This window comes from Aedes aegypti, chromosome 1 (assembly GCF_002204515.2).
Source record: "Aedes aegypti strain LVP_AGWG chromosome 1, AaegL5.0 Primary Assembly, whole genome shotgun sequence".
Classification (NCBI taxonomy): Eukaryota; Metazoa; Arthropoda; class Insecta; order Diptera; family Culicidae; genus Aedes; species Aedes aegypti.
This window is the reverse complement of record NC_035107.1, coordinates 247,348,138-247,365,579: the sequence shown is the minus strand read 5'-3', so window position 1 is coordinate 247,365,579 and position 17,442 is coordinate 247,348,138. Positions and strand designations below refer to the sequence as shown.

Genomic DNA, 17,442 nt, shown 5'->3' with positions numbered 1-17,442 from the left:
TCTGTCTTCTGTGGACTCGATTTGAACCAATTTGTAAGTAATAATTTTCGTTACTGTTCAAGAGCTGCTGAGCATATTGAGAGATACCTGGGCAGTAAATATATTTATTATATTTACAGTCTGGTGAATGAAACTATCGTAGTCGATTTTTCATAACCTTTGTGTTTGTCGATAGTTCCATTTGTCAGCCTGTGAATATATGTTTAATGATTTTAAACAGAGCAATCTAGAACTCAATATAGTTTGTCCTTGTTGAAAAAGCACTATTCAAATATATTTTCACTTAGTCGATAGATGTGCAACCAGCTGCAATGACCCTCCTTTAAAAACTACATAATTCGAATGAAAAAGTAAATTCGACCATACCGAACAGAATATCATTAGTCCTTAAAATCGGTAAAACTTTGTGTCTTCTCCCTAACCGATAGCCGGAAAACAATAAGATTGATTCGAACAAACTTACCTCGAACCAGCGGAAAACGGAGTCTGTAAGTGTGTAGTATTCAACACAACCAACAACATTAACAAATGCAGCGTTGGCTCATTCTACGCTTAACAAGCAGGGGAAGGATAGGGAATAGTTATAGTAACCGTATGTACGTGTAGCGGAATAATTGAATCTAGTTTGCGAACAGATTTTGCTGTGTGGCGTCATTCTCGAACTCGCTCCAGGCGTTGTTCAGCTCCATGAAGATCAACTTGGCCATGCTCTCGTTGTCGGTTCCGGTGTGCTGGAAGCAAAAGAAACAGGTTTCAATTTATTTAGTGAGACGGTCAATGAGTGAACTCCTAATTGTGAAGTTTGTAAGGGAACCGATACGTGAATTGTAAGACATTATGTGGCTAAGTCGCATTGAGGAATTAGGGTTGCATGTAGTAACTGGAATGTTGTAGCAACGTAGAATATTAACTTAGTTCTAAAACGAATGCATCATATGAGTGTGAACCAGTAAGGAGCTTTTTTCGAAGCTGATGGAGTAGTTACGTCATTATTGAGAAACACACAAATGCTATCAGATGCTTAAAGCACTGCGCAAAGGCTTTATGTCACAAGCATGAATATTTGTGCAATGAAATGGTAGAGCTCTAACGGAGAAAACCGTGACAATTGTAAGATGGTAGCAATTATTCAACGAACACCTGCGCAAAGATTTTGTGCACAAGTATACTACCCATAAACGCATAATTGTCCCATGTTAAAAGGAAATCCAGCAAACATGGGACTGACATGTGTTTATGGGCAGTATAAATATTGAAGAATTCTTACGAAGAGAAGCGTGGTGATCGAAATGTGACAGCAGTAATTCAACGAACACCTGGGTGAATATATTACCAAACCTGTAACCTATGTTTCAGAAGGCCGGCTACAAAGACACGTTACCCTCCAGTTGGGAGATTTGCGCCGTCTTTTTACTGGGAGTCGTTGATTCTAGTACTGTTGCTGGTGTGCCGATGTGTTCCCTCTCTTCCTAGCAGTTCGTTGATGTTACTAACAACGTCGTATATCTGTTCCAAATGTGCGTATCATGTCTCCTACTCGTCTTCCAGTCTTTCTTCGCGCGTTGGCTGTGCTCCACCTAAAGAAACGGCTTTTGGTCCTCATCTTACACATCCTTGCATTGATTATCTGTGGACTTGCCAACACTCCTGTCTTGTCGATGCGCCATCGTCCCAACAAACATTATGAAGATCGCGCTGGTGAATAGACGCTCGGGACGTACCTATTAAATCTAGATGGTAGAAGGACAACAACAGTGCTATGCACTACCAATTGAGTGCAGTAACTGGCTTCTTGGCACTTGTGAGCATGAGGCTGAGACTTGTGAAGACCAAAGCTATGTTGGACGCTCTTTTCAGTTTGTCGGCTATCGCCTTGATTTGTTGTCATTGTTGTTGATTTGTTCGACTTCTTTCATTACTTCTTTTAATATTAATGAAGCTCGCAAAAGTTGCCCTCGTCATTTGACTACCAAGATATTGGAAGCTTACATCACTCTTATGACCAACTTGAGGCCATATCGATGAACCGGTCGGCCTTGTGGTTATTGGAATAGTCGACGAACGTCATTTCCTTCGCTTTGTCCTGGAGTTTGCTTTGCTTTTCCTTTGGCACATGGACGAACGCTTTGCACCCAAATACATTCAGATGCGACACGTTTGGTTTGCGTCCCCACCAGAGCTCATACGGTGTCGTCTCCACCGCACGAGAAGGAAGATGATTCTGCAGATACACGGCCGTACAACTAGCTTCGGCCCAAAATCTTGATGGCATCTTGGCATCCATTAGCATGCACCGACACATTTCGATAACGTATTGATTCCGGCGTTCCGCTACTCCATTTTGTTGTGGCGAATATCCAAGCTGACTTTTAAGGACCATGTTTTATACATTGTGTCGAAGGCTTCTGCACAGCTAGGTTTCGTGTTTCGATTTGCCAAAAAAATCAAGGATATCTACTGTCTGAAATCATTATATTGCTCAATAGTACACCCTATATTAGAGTATTCTTCGGTTGTCTGGTCACCGTATTATCAAAACGAAATTCAGCGAAACTGTTCAACGAAAATTCATCCGTTTCGCTTTACGTCATCTCAGATGGAGGGACCCATTGAACCTGCCTAGTTATAGCAGTCGCTGTCTATTGATTAACCTCGACTCTCTCGAAGCAAGGCGCAACGTTGCCAAGGCCTGTTTTATTGGCGATCTTCTGCAAGGCAACATGGATAGCCCTGCGTTGCTCAACATGCTAGACATCAATACACGGCGCCGCAATCTCCGAACGCACTCGTTTTTCAACCTTTCTGTCACTCGTACTAATTATAGCCTTCACGAACCAGTCCGAAGCATGTCGCGTTTATTCAATCAGTGTTATTTTGTATTTGACTTTAATGTATCGCGTGAAAGAAATAAGTGTAATTTTAGACGTGTCTTATGTTAGTAAAAATTTGACTTCGTCACTTTATGTCTTAGTTTTAAGAATTTTGTCATTGGGATGACCATTTTACCTGTTTACTTATAATAAATAAATAAATAAATCAGCAGTGAACTCCGGATGGATTCCATGCTTGCGGTAGAACTTCATCAGCGCTTCGCTCGAATACTCCCCTGCCCTGTCAGACCCAGTAGGAAATTTTCCAAACTGCGTGTGGACGTAGTTGAGTGATTCCAAGCAACAGCACCAAAATTTGGTAAATGTTTTAATTCATTTTTTTCTATTGAGCTGAAACTTTGCACAGTTTTCCAGTTCCATCTAAATCGTCATTTTCCGATATCAAATCTTCAAGTTGAGTCACGACTAACTTTTCAAAAGGGTGTATGTGAAAATGGTTCAAAAATATTCAAAAAGCTGCACAGCAAAAACGGTTCGTTCGATTGTTAGACAACTAAAGAAACAAAGTTAGACAACTAAATAAAGATTCCAAAAAAAATACACACAGTAATAAAATTTTTTTTTTTTTGCATTAAAAAACATAATTTTTGACACAAAAACTCAAATATCTCAAAACCCTATCGGAATACCAACGTAATTTTTTGAGGGAAAACGGTCCATTATATTAGCTATCTACCATAAAAATTTGGTGATGGTAAACCAATAAACAAAAAAGTTATGACATTTCAAACATGTCGCAATTTTCACATTTAGTAGAAAAAAAAAATTTTTTTTTCGGTGTAAATTATTACGGGAACCGCAGTTTGTTGCTGATTTTATTGTTAAGGGCCTTGCGTGAATTAAACAAGTCGTTTTCATGTATTCATTAGTATTATGTATATTATATGTATAAATATTATGTTTTTAGAGTATGATCGATGAGTTTCTATATGTTATATATAAACTTTAAAAGTTTTGGATTTGGGTATGCGTTATGAGATCATGAAAACATTTTATTAATACTTATTTATTTATTTATTGTTATTCAATTTTTTTACAATATCGAACACTTTTGCATCATTATCAGTACAGTTCGAGTATAGTTTTGCTTTAATTTTATTTTCTGACAATGGAATGAAACAGTGAAATTTTTGGGTTCCTTGGATCGATTTCGCGTTATTATATTGCTCGCTGAGCTCTGATGCCGTTAATTCGTACTCTTCAGTAAGGTACCGTGGGGCAAGTGGGTAATGGATTTTGCATAGTTGGGATTCTTCAAATTCTAGAGACCTTAAATTAAAACATATGAGGTCGTGTATATTTTTTAGCTTGACTTCCACCAAATATAAGCAGTATACTGAAATTGATTTTTATGTAAAATTGAAGAAAAAAGTACAGAAAAAGTTTTTGAAAATAGTCTCCTTACTTTTCACTTGCCCCACAGGTGGGGCAAGTGAAAAGTTTATCGTTTTGAACAATAAATCCAAAAACTAACAATTACATTCACGATTTCTATTACCTTTAACATTTGTTAAGGCGTCTCAATGGACAATAACATAAGTAACATGTATACAAAGAAAATTTTATTCTTATTACTTGAATTTTCTTCTGTTCAGTTATGTTTGTTGAAATGATTCGACAACATTATAACTGAAATATTCCCAATGTTAGTTTTTACATCATGGGACAGCAATTGCATTTCTGCTCTGTAGATTTTCCACCGCTCGTTATTTGTTTTTAAGAAAGTCGGATATGACGTCGGATAACTCTTCAAAAGAAATCAAACGGAATACTTCAATAAAGTATTTAGAAACTTTTTTATGTGGATACACCTATACCCCATTTTTATGTTTTGAGCTAGCTTTGCATAGTATCCAGACAGATTTCCGTGCGTTGTCTTATATTGGAACTTTCCAATCAACGTCTTCCTTTTAATCGGCTGTCCGAAGTAAACATATTAATATCGTAATATTTGGCAACCTTATTTTTAGAGAAGTTCCATGATTTGGCCATGATAATAGCTTTTAACGCTTTTAGTATAGTGTTTCATGAATTATATAAGCACGTTCTGTTATTCTATGATAATTGCAACCTTGTGTACTTATAGCTACCTAGAGAGAAAACACAAATTCAATCTCTAATGAGAAACTTTTCACTTGCCCCACGTGATTGGAAAATTGACGGTGTTTCAATTTAGTTATTTTTAGGTCTATGTCAAATTAATTCTAAAACTTTTTTTATTGCAGTTTAAAACTGTCAGAGGAGACAACTTAGAAGTGGTACAGAATATTTTTTTCCGCAACTTTTTTCTACTGAAAATATTAAAATAAGATTGCACGCCGCCATCTTGTTACGGAGTACCAGTTAACAGGTTAACAATCTTTTGCTCTATTATGCAATAATGGTTGGAAAATCTCAGGAATCTCTTACCTACCGTAATGTTCTGAATGGCTTCAACGGTTTACGCATGATTTTGAAACGTTAATTCACATATTCAGTAAAATATACACATTATTTTCACTTACCCCATTTACCCACTTGCCCCGCGGTACCTTAGTAGTAAAACAAAATGATAATTTTGTTAAATCTTCTTCTTTTCTGCGACTCGCCCAATCAAATAGTTCTTTTGCAGTTTTAATTGGATGCTCACGTTCTTTGGCTAAACTTGCTCTTGTGGCCATGCGCTTTATGGTTCCTCCAATAGCATCACAAGGACCTTTGCCATGTGACGTAGCAAAGAAATGCCATTCTGCATCAATTCCGTACTTTGATTTAAATTGACATAGGCTCGAAAAATTCTTACGGTTTTTGTACTGCGATGCTGCTCCATCAGACATGAAATATATCTTTCTGATTTCTTTATCCTTATCAACGCGTAAAAAGTTAATCATTTTGGCAATGAACAAATTTACAGATACTGAGTCGTGTCTTAAATCTTCGGAAATTACAATAAAACTAAAATGTTCAATTTGCGTACTTCCATTGAAATAAATAACGAATGGATGAATTGTAGCTTGTTGTACGTTCCAGTGATGGGACTGCACTTCATCTTGCAATACAAAGCTATAGTTTTCAGAAAAATCACAAATGACTAAAAATTCACCATCTTGTAATGTATTTTTCGTATTTTTTAAAAAGCGGGATTGCTCTGTTTTAATAAAGTCGTGAGGAATTAAACTTTCTAATTTCAAGCAAAAAAATGACACAAACTCATCTACAGGTTTTACAATAGTTTCTAGGTCACACCTATCCGTGGTCACCCATTGCTCAAATGATAACTGATCAATATAATTTTCTTCAAACTCAGCGAATAAAGTATTTTCCAATGATGAAGAATCTGGACAATCCGAACAAGATCGTAGATAGCAATTTGATGTTGTATTTTCACACAAAAGACTACCAGTTAACATTTTAATATCCTTTGATAAATTGATTCTTTTCAAACTATGTAAGATTAGGTTAATATTTTCGTGTGTTGTGCACACACCAACATTATGTGTTCCTGAATTGGATAGAAGCTTGCATTGCCTTGGACGAAGGCTTGCAAATGAGGAAAAACCTACCTTAATATTTTCGTTAATTTCCTTGAAGCGTGTATACGCTTCTTTCAAAGTAGTCATCATTAATCGTTTTTGGATTGCTTGACGCTTTCCATCTTTTTTTACAGATACATAATCTTTTTGGCCAGGCATAGCTCTACTTCATCGTCTTCAAAATATTTTTTCTTTTGTCTCATCTGTTAATGAAGTACTCGACCTAGCATTTTTGGTTGCAAGACAGTTATTTTTGAATTGTTTTGCCTCTTTTGCTGTATTTCTATTGGTTTTGAACTCATCAATGGCGTCTTGAATAGACCACGAGCTTGGCAGCATCGACAAAATCAATAATTTTTCTTTCCTTGTCGTGGCTAGATTCGAGAACCTTTCCTTCATATTCATAATTACCACATCGTAGTCTGTATTTTCCACATCCTCAGGTCCTAATTTGAAGAGGTTTCGTACAGCTTCGTTGATTTCACGGTATTTTTTCTCGGGATAATTGACGTAACCCATCTTCGTCCATTTAATCGGAGTCACTTTTATTCCAGCTATCCCTTCGTTGAAGCGTTCGATGTTGACCTTCTGGATGCACTCATCTTCTGATTGATTTGTTGAAACAGATGTCGCTGATGGTACCGTGGCAAGACTATCTGCACTTGGTACTTCTGGTAACTCCTCAGTTGTTGTCGGTGCATCTAGTAATTCCTCAGTTGTTGTTGTTTTCGAACTTCCTGCAACCTGATCCACCGATGATGTACAGATTGCCCGTTTGTCAACGTTTAAACGGCAGGACGTACAAATGCGTAAATTTGTATTCAATGTAGACATTGGAGCATAACCAGCCGCTTTCAGTTTATCTATGGTACTTTCGGTGAGATTTCGTAGCTCTTTCGAACACTTTTTTTCTGCAAACGGCCTGCAACAGTTGAGAAAGCGACTACTCATGTTGCTCGTTAGATTTTAATAAACAAAATCACTTTTAAGTTTTTACTGACTAGTTTGGTGTCGTTTGCTTGACTGAAGAAAAATTTTACAATTAAATCTTTTATAACCATAGTGGTAGTATATTTTTAGCTTTTTCGTGAGTATGTTCATGGTATGTACCTATCATGTTTTTGATGTTGTTGAAGTTACTCGCTTTCTCCCAAATATGATTAACAAAGTCTATTCTCTACCAAGGCGGGCCTATACCCAGGTGTAATCAGATTTTAACTTTGTGGAGAAAACCAGCGCCGAGAAAACCGACCTGCTTCACGTATACTAGATCACCTGGGTATAGACCCGCCTTGTTCTCTACGAGGTAAACTTTTTGCAGGTAAACTAGTCGTATACCTGTATAGAAAACTTTTTTGTAGCTTTTGTCTTCAATATTAGATTTCTTATAGGTTTCTTTTATCAAAAGGTTTTAACACTATTGAGAGAATTTTTCTTCAGTTACGTACAATAAAAAATATGACACTATCAAGACTTTAGATCACAACACTGGATCGCGTCTAACTTTCTAATAGATGCTATAATAGTTATGAATAATTAAATAAAATATCATGAAAACAACTTGTTAACCTCATGTGGTACCCTTAACAAAAAATTCAGCAACAAACTGCGGTCCTAAAAAAAAATTAACAATGAAAAAAAAAATTTTTTTTTCACTAAGTGTCAAATTTGTGAAATATTTGAAATGTCATAACTTTTTTGTTTATTGGCTTACCATCACCAAATTTTTATGGTAGATAGCTAATATAATGGACCGTTTTCCCTCAAAAAATTACGTTGGTATTCCGATAGGGTTTTGAGATATTTGAGTTTTTGTGACAAAAATGATGTTTTTTAATGCAAAAAATTTTTTTTTACTGTGTATTTTTTTTGAATCTTTATTTAGTTGTCTAACTTTGTTTCTTTAGTTGTCTAACAATCGAACGAACCGTTTTTGCTGTGCAGCTTTTTGAATATTTTTGAACCATTTTCACATACACCCTTTTGAAAAGTTAGTCGTGACTCAACTTGAAGATTTGATATCGGAAAATGACGATTTAGATGGAACTGAAAAACTGTGCAAAGTTTCAGATATTTTTGAAATGGTCGATCAGAATCGACTTGCATGCCTCCGTGGAATCCCTCAGTTGCAGTACTCCTTGATGCGATCGACGACCTCGGATTTTTTCTTCAAAAAATAAATCGTACAGTAGCGACTGTGGTCATCTACAAATGTTATAAAATAACGATATCCACTCACCGAGGGTGTTTCCAGCGGTCCATACACGTCTGAGTGGATGAGGTCTAACCAAAGACCAAACCAAATAAAGACCTCCATGTTCCTTGCAGTTGTCGAACATTTTATGGCACGTAAGGTTATAGAGCAAAATCTAGAATGCCGTGAGAAGTGTACTGCGATCTGTCAAACTTGGGTACCTTTTGCAGTAAAAAAGGATCAAATGCAGTACTAGAAGTAGTACCCAATCTGAACCCGAGTGGGACGGACCTGGTCTAACGGCATGTTTGTCTTCTTTTCGGTGGTCTTGGGGAAGGGAGTTTACGCTTGCTTTCCTCTCAGGCAGCATTCGCAACCTTCACGTATCGCAACCTTCACGTATCCCACATTCGATCACGCCAGTACCAGCTACAGCCACTACGCGGCCGTCGGCCAATTCCACTTCATCTGATGCTGGTTCCATTTCGTCGAAGAATGGTCATGTGCGAACTCGCAACAGAATCGATGATCCAATCGTCCGTTGTGGATCCGTTCCCAATGGTCAGCGCATACATACCTTCGTCACGGGCAACTTTTGCATTTTGCTTCATCGGTCCGCGTGTGTCTTTCTGTAGCTTGCAGTCACGTTGGACAGATTGCTTGCAGAAATGACAGACAATCGGCAGCTTTCAGCGCTGATCCCCTAGAAGAAATCCGGTTTTGTTTGCTTACCTCGTCCAGCAGCTTCTCTCGGATGAGGTTCAACGTGATGGTATCATCGGCACGCGTCTTTAGGGCAGTAGTTAACGCGAATGATTTTGACAATCCTCTCAGAATAAGACCACGCAAATCATGGCAATGGGTGCAAATCATGGTGTCTTCTCTTAGGTCCTTTCCTGCACTGCACAATTTAGTGTACAGGTCCTCCATTTTCGTGAGATAGTCGTCCATATTCTCACCTTTCGTGTACCGGGTCTCGCACATCCGTTGCAGTAACAAAACCCTAGTGGACAGCGTTGCCTTTTGGTGTTGCTTGGCCAACGCCGCCCACGCTTCCTTCGCCGTTTTCGTCGCTCGAATCACACCGAACTAGTTTTCTTCCAGCAGTAGCAAAATAGTTGCACGTGATTTTTCGTCACCTTCTTCCCATTTCGCCATGGTTGCCACAGCCCATTCCGCGTAATCTCCATCTGCTGCCGTTTTGGACGTAGGACCACATACTTTCCCGGATTAGGAGCGCTACAGTGCGGAGCTTCCAGTCTTCATAATTGGAATTGTTGAGCTTCGTGGAATACTTCAGATCCATCCTATTGCAGGAGTGGCTCCAATCGTCGAACTTCCGGAAACTTCTTGAAAAAACGACACGGTTCTAAAGGCCCATAACCTGTTAGCAGAGCGTATAATACTTGTCGCTACGGGTAGTAACAGTAGAATGACAATTTATTAATTACATTTACAGTTTGCTGTGATTGCATGTTGAAAATTAAATTTAAACTGATTGCTTCGATTGTGCTGTTTCGGTATCTCAACAGTTTAGTGCTCCAGTGACGCATTGAAAAAGCCTGTGTCGCTCAAGCACTAACTTGAAAAGGTCACCAGAATCCGTTTGGGTCGCGTAAAATACTTGAGCGAAATTTTTGTTTGTTCTTGATTTTCCCTTGCACTGACAATACCACCCATACTGCTTCATGTGATAGGCAACAACTGCTTTTGGTATTCCTGGTGGACGATCATGGTGGATATGGTCATTCGTCGCATGAAGACAGGAATGTTGAACTTTCTCTTTTCTGTGGACATTGAATTCTTCAAATGATGAGAAACAGCTTCTCACTCTGCAACTTGTCTCTATGAAGACGCATTTCCGAATGTTGTGCATTAGGGGATTTTTGACAGCAGCCATCTGAATTTCAAATTTGTTGCACAGAAATTAGTACCTAAATAGTTTTATTTACTTTTATTTACTTTATTATTGAGATTTTAGCCCTAAGCTGCTTCATCTCATCAAAAAAATACGATGATGTGGTAGAATTTCGCTGACCTAGGCAAACGGTGTTTCGGCCTGAGCTAATCCAAAAATCATTCCAGAAGTCCGGAAGATTGACAATTCATCTCATGCAAAACTGCATAATTTGATGAATATTCTCTGCTGTGATGTGACTTATTTCTTTCTAAAGCTTCATCAGCTCTATCAGCATCTAAAACTATCTTCAAGCATCAAAACGACATTTCCTTCTACTTCTTCGACGTTTCGGCGTATATTTCACCTTCTTTAGCCTCTAAACCTTTCAAAAAGGCGAAATATACGTCGAAACGACGGATAAGTAGAAGCAAATGTTGTTCTAGGTGTTTCCCTAGTCATAAACTGAGAAGAACATAGACAAAAACTAACTACAAAATACAACTCACCTTATCCGGATGCACGGCCAGACACGCCTTCCGGTACGTTTTCTTCACGTCCGCTGCGCTGACCAGTTGATGCATGTCGCATTTGGTCCACTTCGCCCCCGGCCACAGTACCGTATGCACCGTACACAGCAACGCACGAATGTTATTCTTTTTGCCTTCCGTCTGAAAATGGAATCGTTTGATCAGATTTGCGAAATGTTTGAAACTATCACTAAGGCACTTACCCACTCCATCAGCTTCAACCGCTCGGGATCCATCTCCTTGATCTGCTCCTCCTTGCGCATGTCGTTGATCGTCTTCGGACCCTGGTTCTTCAAACTTCCGAACGAGTACCCTTGCGATCCCAGAATATCGCCGAAGATGTCGCCGGACTTTTCCTTCGGGCCATTTCCATTTGCCCCGTTGCTGGCGGCGGCGCCCGGTTTCGGCTGGTCAAAGTGTGACCGACTGTAGTCCGGCCGCTGCGGATCTGCGTTGGGACTGCGCATCTGCTGTTGCTGTTGTTGCTGATGAATCGGAGTTGATGGCGCCCTTGGGGAAGGATTGGCCGTACTGGCGCCACTTAAGTGATGCGTCGGACTAGAGAACTGGGTCGAGCGTGGACTGGGCGTCGTGGTGGTGCCGGATTTACCCCAACCTCCTCCCGCGGTGCCTAAATTCGAAGCTAGGTTGCCAATGTCCGCGAACGGATCTTTGCTGGCAGGTTGAGTCTGCTGCGTCGACTGTGTTTGTTGGGTTTGCGCCTGGTGGCTGTTGTGGAATGCACTGGCGCTAATCCCGGCGAACGGATCGAACCCGAAACTGTTGTTGAACTGGTTGTTGACCCCGTTGGTAGTTGTGGCGGAACCGTTCGGAGCGGCAGCCGGTTGAGCAATACCCCCAAAGTTGTCGAAGTTAAGATTGAGTCCGTTGAGATCGGTACTGGATTTGGTGGTTTGGAGCGGCGTCGGACCGCTGTGCATGGTTCCGAAGATGTCGTCGAGGCCCGTTGAAGCTCCTGTGTTGGGGTTGGACCTGGAGGTTTCGATCACGGGAGGGGCGAACCCTCCCAGAAGGTCGAATGTAGCTTCAGTTGGCTTCGGATGGTCTTCCGATGTCGATGTCTTTTGACTAGCATTGCTCAGATTGAGAAGATCCGCATCGCTTGGGGGGTTTTGCGGGGGCTCTTCGGTTGGTGCTGGAGGAGTGGGGTTAGCCCTCGTGGGTTGTGGCGAAGGAGGTGCTGGCCTAGGCGGTGGGCGACTTGGAGCGGCAGCTGGCTTGGAAGCGGTTGGCTTTGAAATGAAGTTGTCTACGTTTTCTTCATATTCTAGCTGGGAAGCGAAGAGTACCTTTGGATCTCTTTGGGGCTTGGCTGGAATCCAGGGAGGTTGATTGGATGGCGGTCGTTCCGAATCGCCGACAAATACGGACAATCCTACGTGGAAACCGTGTGGCACGTGTTCCACATCGGGAACTTCGTCCAACTCGGTTTTGGTAAAGTTAATAAGTGTTTCCTCTTCTGGAATGTAGCCGGTGTTGAATTGGAATTGACAGATTTTCAGACCTTGGGGTCGTCCCATACCACCGAGGGCATTCCGAGCGTGATACAGCGTAACTGTAACATCTCCGCAGACGGTCACATTCAACGTGAGCGTAACTTTGCCTTCCGCTGCGGTATAAAGTCGCATTCGATCGTACTCCTGAAGGGTACTGAAAAGGATTCGGTCTCCCGATGCTACCTCAACGAAAATTCGACAGCCATCGCGAGCTTTCGTCATCCGGGGAACGGGACTGGCGGTGACCGAGACCAACGTAACTGGGAAGTAGTGTGGCAAATGCGGGACCGATCGAACAATGTCACCCAGATAGTAGAGATACCGCAACTCCGAGGCGCGCATGTTGGGAGGAGTTCTCTTCACGGCGAAGATCTGCATTGCGTCTTCCGGTTCCGTGACCAACTGGCTGTAAACTAGCAAAGCGCAGACCATCGTTGCAGCCATGGCTTTACCGGAGTCTGGACTCTGGATGACGATGACGGTTTTTGGGTCCGCATTAAGGAAACCGTACATGTCTTCGGCCAACGAGTACAATCCGGTCAAGGTGGGGGCCTTGTAAGATGCCGGAACGGGAGAATAGAGGAAGCTACCTTCGACAGTTCGAACCGGTGGTGGCAGCCTGGGGCAGTTCCGAGGGCCCAAGTTATAAATACTTAGTTTCGTAGGAAGGTATCGACTTTCCAGATACAGTTTCACATCTTCGATGTGATTCGTTCGATAGGTTGATTCCAAACCTTCCGAGGGACATGGCATGACCAAAATCCGCTGTGTGATGTAGCTAATATCGAGATCGGTACGAGCGATGCTCTGCTGAACAGTTTGCATTACCTTCGAAGAGGTGTCCTTAAGGTTCTTCAGAAAGCTTCCGGCCCCTCCCTTGATTGAAGAAAACAGCCCTCCTCCGCCAACAGCGCCTACCATCGGCTGCGGATGTGGATAATGGTGAGCCGGAGGAACAACGACCGGTGGAGCTGGACGAACCGGATCTGGAGGACGTTGCGGATTTTTTCTCTCCTGTGGCGGAGGACCTGCATTGGATCCGACCGGAGGAGTCGGTCTTGGAGGAGCTGGTCGCTGAGGAGGATGATGATTTGCTGCCACAGCTTCCGGATGATGCATTGGGCTAAGATTCGGCGTAGGTCCACTTGGTGGCGTTTTCAATGGTTTGCCATCTAGAACAAGCGGTCCCTTCAATGGCCAGCCTTTTGTCTCGGATATGGCGGCCAAACGTTCCAATATCATTGACACGTCGAACCTCTTCGAAGGATCTACCTGGAGACATCCCTTAATAATCTCATTGAAACACGCATACCGCGAATCGTTCGGAATGGTGTAGTTAGCATTGATAATCCTAAGCTTGGCCGAATCATCGAATGGATGTTTCCGATAGCACAAGCAGAACAATATACATCCCAAAGCCCACACGTCTGTCTTAATGCCAATTGGATAGTTAGCCCAGGTGTCCAACTGCTCCGGCGATCGATACATCGGTGTCGTGCACCGACCCAGGTGGTCCTCCAGCATGTCCCGCTGATGAGCATTCCAACTCACATCTGGCGCATAGGTGTCGGTCGAGGCCGACCCAAAATCACACAACTTCAACTGGCCATCGCTTCCAATGAGGAAGTTTTCTATCTGAAATTTAAAGTTATCAGTTAGTTATTAGCAATCACTATTAGCTTAATTTTGGGTTGCTGAATCCTTTTTGGTTTTCAAAAATATAAGATTACATCAAGTTGTTGAACTAATGAATGCCGAAAATTCGTAACAATTCAATTTCAGTCAACTTGCATACGAGTTTACCAACTTGCATGCTGGTTTATGTACTAAATTAACTACAGAAACAAGTTTTTACGTAAAAAGTGTATTTTAATATTTCATTTCACTTTGAAAAATAAATAATCAATAATAAGGCGATCAAATACCGTTGAACTCTAATATGTTACTTATATCGTAACAGAGAGGCCTATTTCGTCTGTGACTCACAAACTTCTTCAAATCGAGCACTCGACACTGAAGCGTCTGTGCCAGTGATAAAGGCAATATTAACTGCTTGAGGAGTGTTATTTAATATTCTTTTAAAATGGTTTCTCTTAAGCTGGCCAAACCGATGCTTCTACCCTACTTTTGATGTTTTGTAAAAGTATATTATTCAGCCATATAAAATAATCGAATGGAAACATCTTGAAAAACTCGTTCAAATATTAATTTAATCATGGAATTCTAACCGAATTATATCACATATGGAAGTTTAAGATCATTATTGTTACATGCTTCAAAATTATAATCGCATATAACTAATAAAAACCTCAATAAATCGTAGTATAAATTTGAATCAAAATCAGTATTTTTTACAATTCTGGAACATTTTTGTAAATGGCATAGGATTCAACAACACCAAATTCAGTATTTAGTATTTATTTCATTTTAACTCAACGTAAACCTGTCGGATATACCATTTTTCAGGTCAAGGAAGCAATTTACTAAGGAAACATCATTTGAACTTTGAAATACGCAGAAATGTTATTTTTTCTTCACTGTGTTATCAAAGTGAGGAAGAGGATTGTAAGTTACCTTAATATCCCTGTGATTGATCGGCACCGGTTGCGTGTGCAGATGGGCAACCGCTTTGCTGGCCTGGTAGAACACCCGCAGCACCGTGTCCGGGGCCAGGTCTTTCTCCAGGCAGTCGTACAGCGAGCCTCCCTTGCACAGTTCCGTCACCAGCAGGTATTCCGCCCGCTTGGCTGCCGCACTCTGGGTCCGATCGATGAAGGTCGCCGCAACGAATTTGATGATGTTCGGGTGGCCGGACACCTGCTTCAGTGTGCTGATCTCGCGAATAATGTTGTTGCACTCTTCCTTATCGGCGCCGAGCAGTCGCTTCAGGGCGTACTCGTTCCCGGACTGGACATCCTGTGCGACGAAGACGAACGCAAATCCACCTGAAATTGAACATATGGTCATTTAAACAGAGAAGCTATCGGCCGTAATTGTTTTATATTATTTTTGTTATGGCTGTATCGGTCATGCGACTCAGTACTTTCCTCGTACTTTGTAGTAGCATCTTTCACTTGCTTCTATCTTTCACTCTTAATCTATCACAGTTGATCTATTTGTTCATAGCATTTGATGGAACTAGAGTACCACCCTTACAGCACCTTCCCGCATAAACTGGCGTAAATGAAGGGGTATATCCGGTCTTTTTTACAAGGTAACCCAGGTAGTGTGGGGATGCCGCAACAACGCCGACACACTAAATCCGGCCCATACAATTACTCAAGTGGTGTACAGAGTTCACCGACATTACCCTTGGCCTAAGACCCTCATCTCTTGCTGTGTAGTTCCGGCTAATAGAATAGAACTACGGATGACCGGTTCCGGTGGTAAGAGTCCACCAAACAGGGTAACCCCAATTCAAGGTGTCAAGCAAAAAACCGTGCTGAGAAATGAATGGTCGAAGGGGTGAAAAAGATGTTCGGCCATTAACGGAGCCTGTGGGGCACCTGGGCACCCCTCACAGTATCTTGTCCCTTACCGCGTTAATGCAGGGCTCTGGCGTGGTGGACCTCTTTTCCCGTGCTACTCGTGGGATCCAAAAATGAGTACCATTTCAAACATAAATCAGAATAGTAGTGGTAGTGCAGGTAGTAGCAGTAGTAGGGAAGCGAACCCCTTCGCAAGAAGTGGGCTAGCTAGATCTCTGTTGAGGAGAGTAGAAGCAGGAGGAGGCAGCAGTGCACGTAGTGCCTGTGCTGGAAACCATATTTCATCCCCGGCTAACGCATCGGGTGAAGTTATGGATGGAGCGTGGTTGATGAGGGCCATCAATAAAAGTAGAGATGGGCTCTCTGCGATGGAAGTGGCTGCACAGCAGCTCGACTCCATAATTGACTTTGCGTCCTCGAAGTCTAACATCAGCAAGGACCTCAAGCAGGCCTTGTTCAGACTTCGTAAGTCAATGTTGGCGGCCAAGCAGAACCATGCTGAACCCATGGTGACTGTGGCTGTGGCAGAACCCGTGGAATTGAAGGTGCCGAAGTCTACCCAGACGGAACCCTTCGTTTTCGCGGGTAGCCCCAAAAGCGTGGAAGCGAATGCTTACAACAAGCAATCGCAGAAGCGCGCGAGGCAGCCGTCAGGGGAGGAGCTACCCGGCGGCGCTCGTAAGGCCAGGCGGATACCAACCCCGAAAACCGGCAGAAGTGCCGGAAAATCGGACCCCAGCCAGGCGTCCCGGAAAGCCGAGAAGGGTTGGCCCGAAAAGGCTGGCCCCTCACGGAGTGGTGGGAACAGGGGGTTGCGACCTTTGAGAGGTCCTCCATCACCACAGGTCAGGGCGGAGCAGGGGGGGGACGCCCCCTGGACAACCGTAGTGAGGAAGAAAAAACAGGAGAATCAGGAGCGCAGGGATACCAGGCCTAAGAAAGGTAGGAGGGTAGGTGCCAAGCGCGAAAAGGGTGATGCGATCATCATCAAGACGGAAGAGTCCAAGTACTCGGAAGTCCTGAAGGCGATGCGCAGTGACGCGAAGCTTGCGGATCTAGGAGCCGACGTACGCAGTGTCAGACGCACTCGTACATGTGAAATGATCCTCGAGCTTAAGCGCGACAAGGAGCGCAAGGGCGCCGCCTACAAAAGTTTGGCGGAAGAGGTCCTTGGCGCTGGTGTTGAAGTGAGGGCTCTGACGCAGTCAGTGACTCTGAAGGTGATGAGCCTTGATGAGATCACCAACGCAGAAGAGCTCGTCACGGCACTGCGGCAACAGTGCGAAGTTCAGGTGTCCACCACCGCCGTTCAGCTACGGAAAGGTCCGGCAGGTACTCAGGTGGCCTTAGTACACCTACTTGTGGCGGACGCAAATAAGTCCGCTAAGGTAGGTAAGATCAAGGTTGGTTGGT

The 17,442-nt window shown here is 42.4% G+C and overlaps 1 protein-coding gene across 1 annotated transcript in view; it reads right to left on the bottom strand.

Moving 5' to 3' along the window:
- Positions 1-17,442, bottom strand: part of LOC5566461 (cyclin-G-associated kinase) — a 30,434-nt gene continuing 12,992 nt past the window's right edge. The window contains exons 2-5 of the mRNA XM_021837439.1: positions 15,116-15,486; positions 11,228-14,176; positions 11,004-11,165; positions 1-731 (exon numbers count right to left, since the gene is read on the bottom strand). Coding sequence (XP_021693131.1) covers positions 621-731; positions 11,004-11,165; positions 11,228-14,176; positions 15,116-15,486 — 3,593 coding nt within the window. The 3' untranslated portion in view covers positions 1-620. The remainder of the gene's footprint in view (positions 732-11,003; positions 11,166-11,227; positions 14,177-15,115; positions 15,487-17,442) is intronic.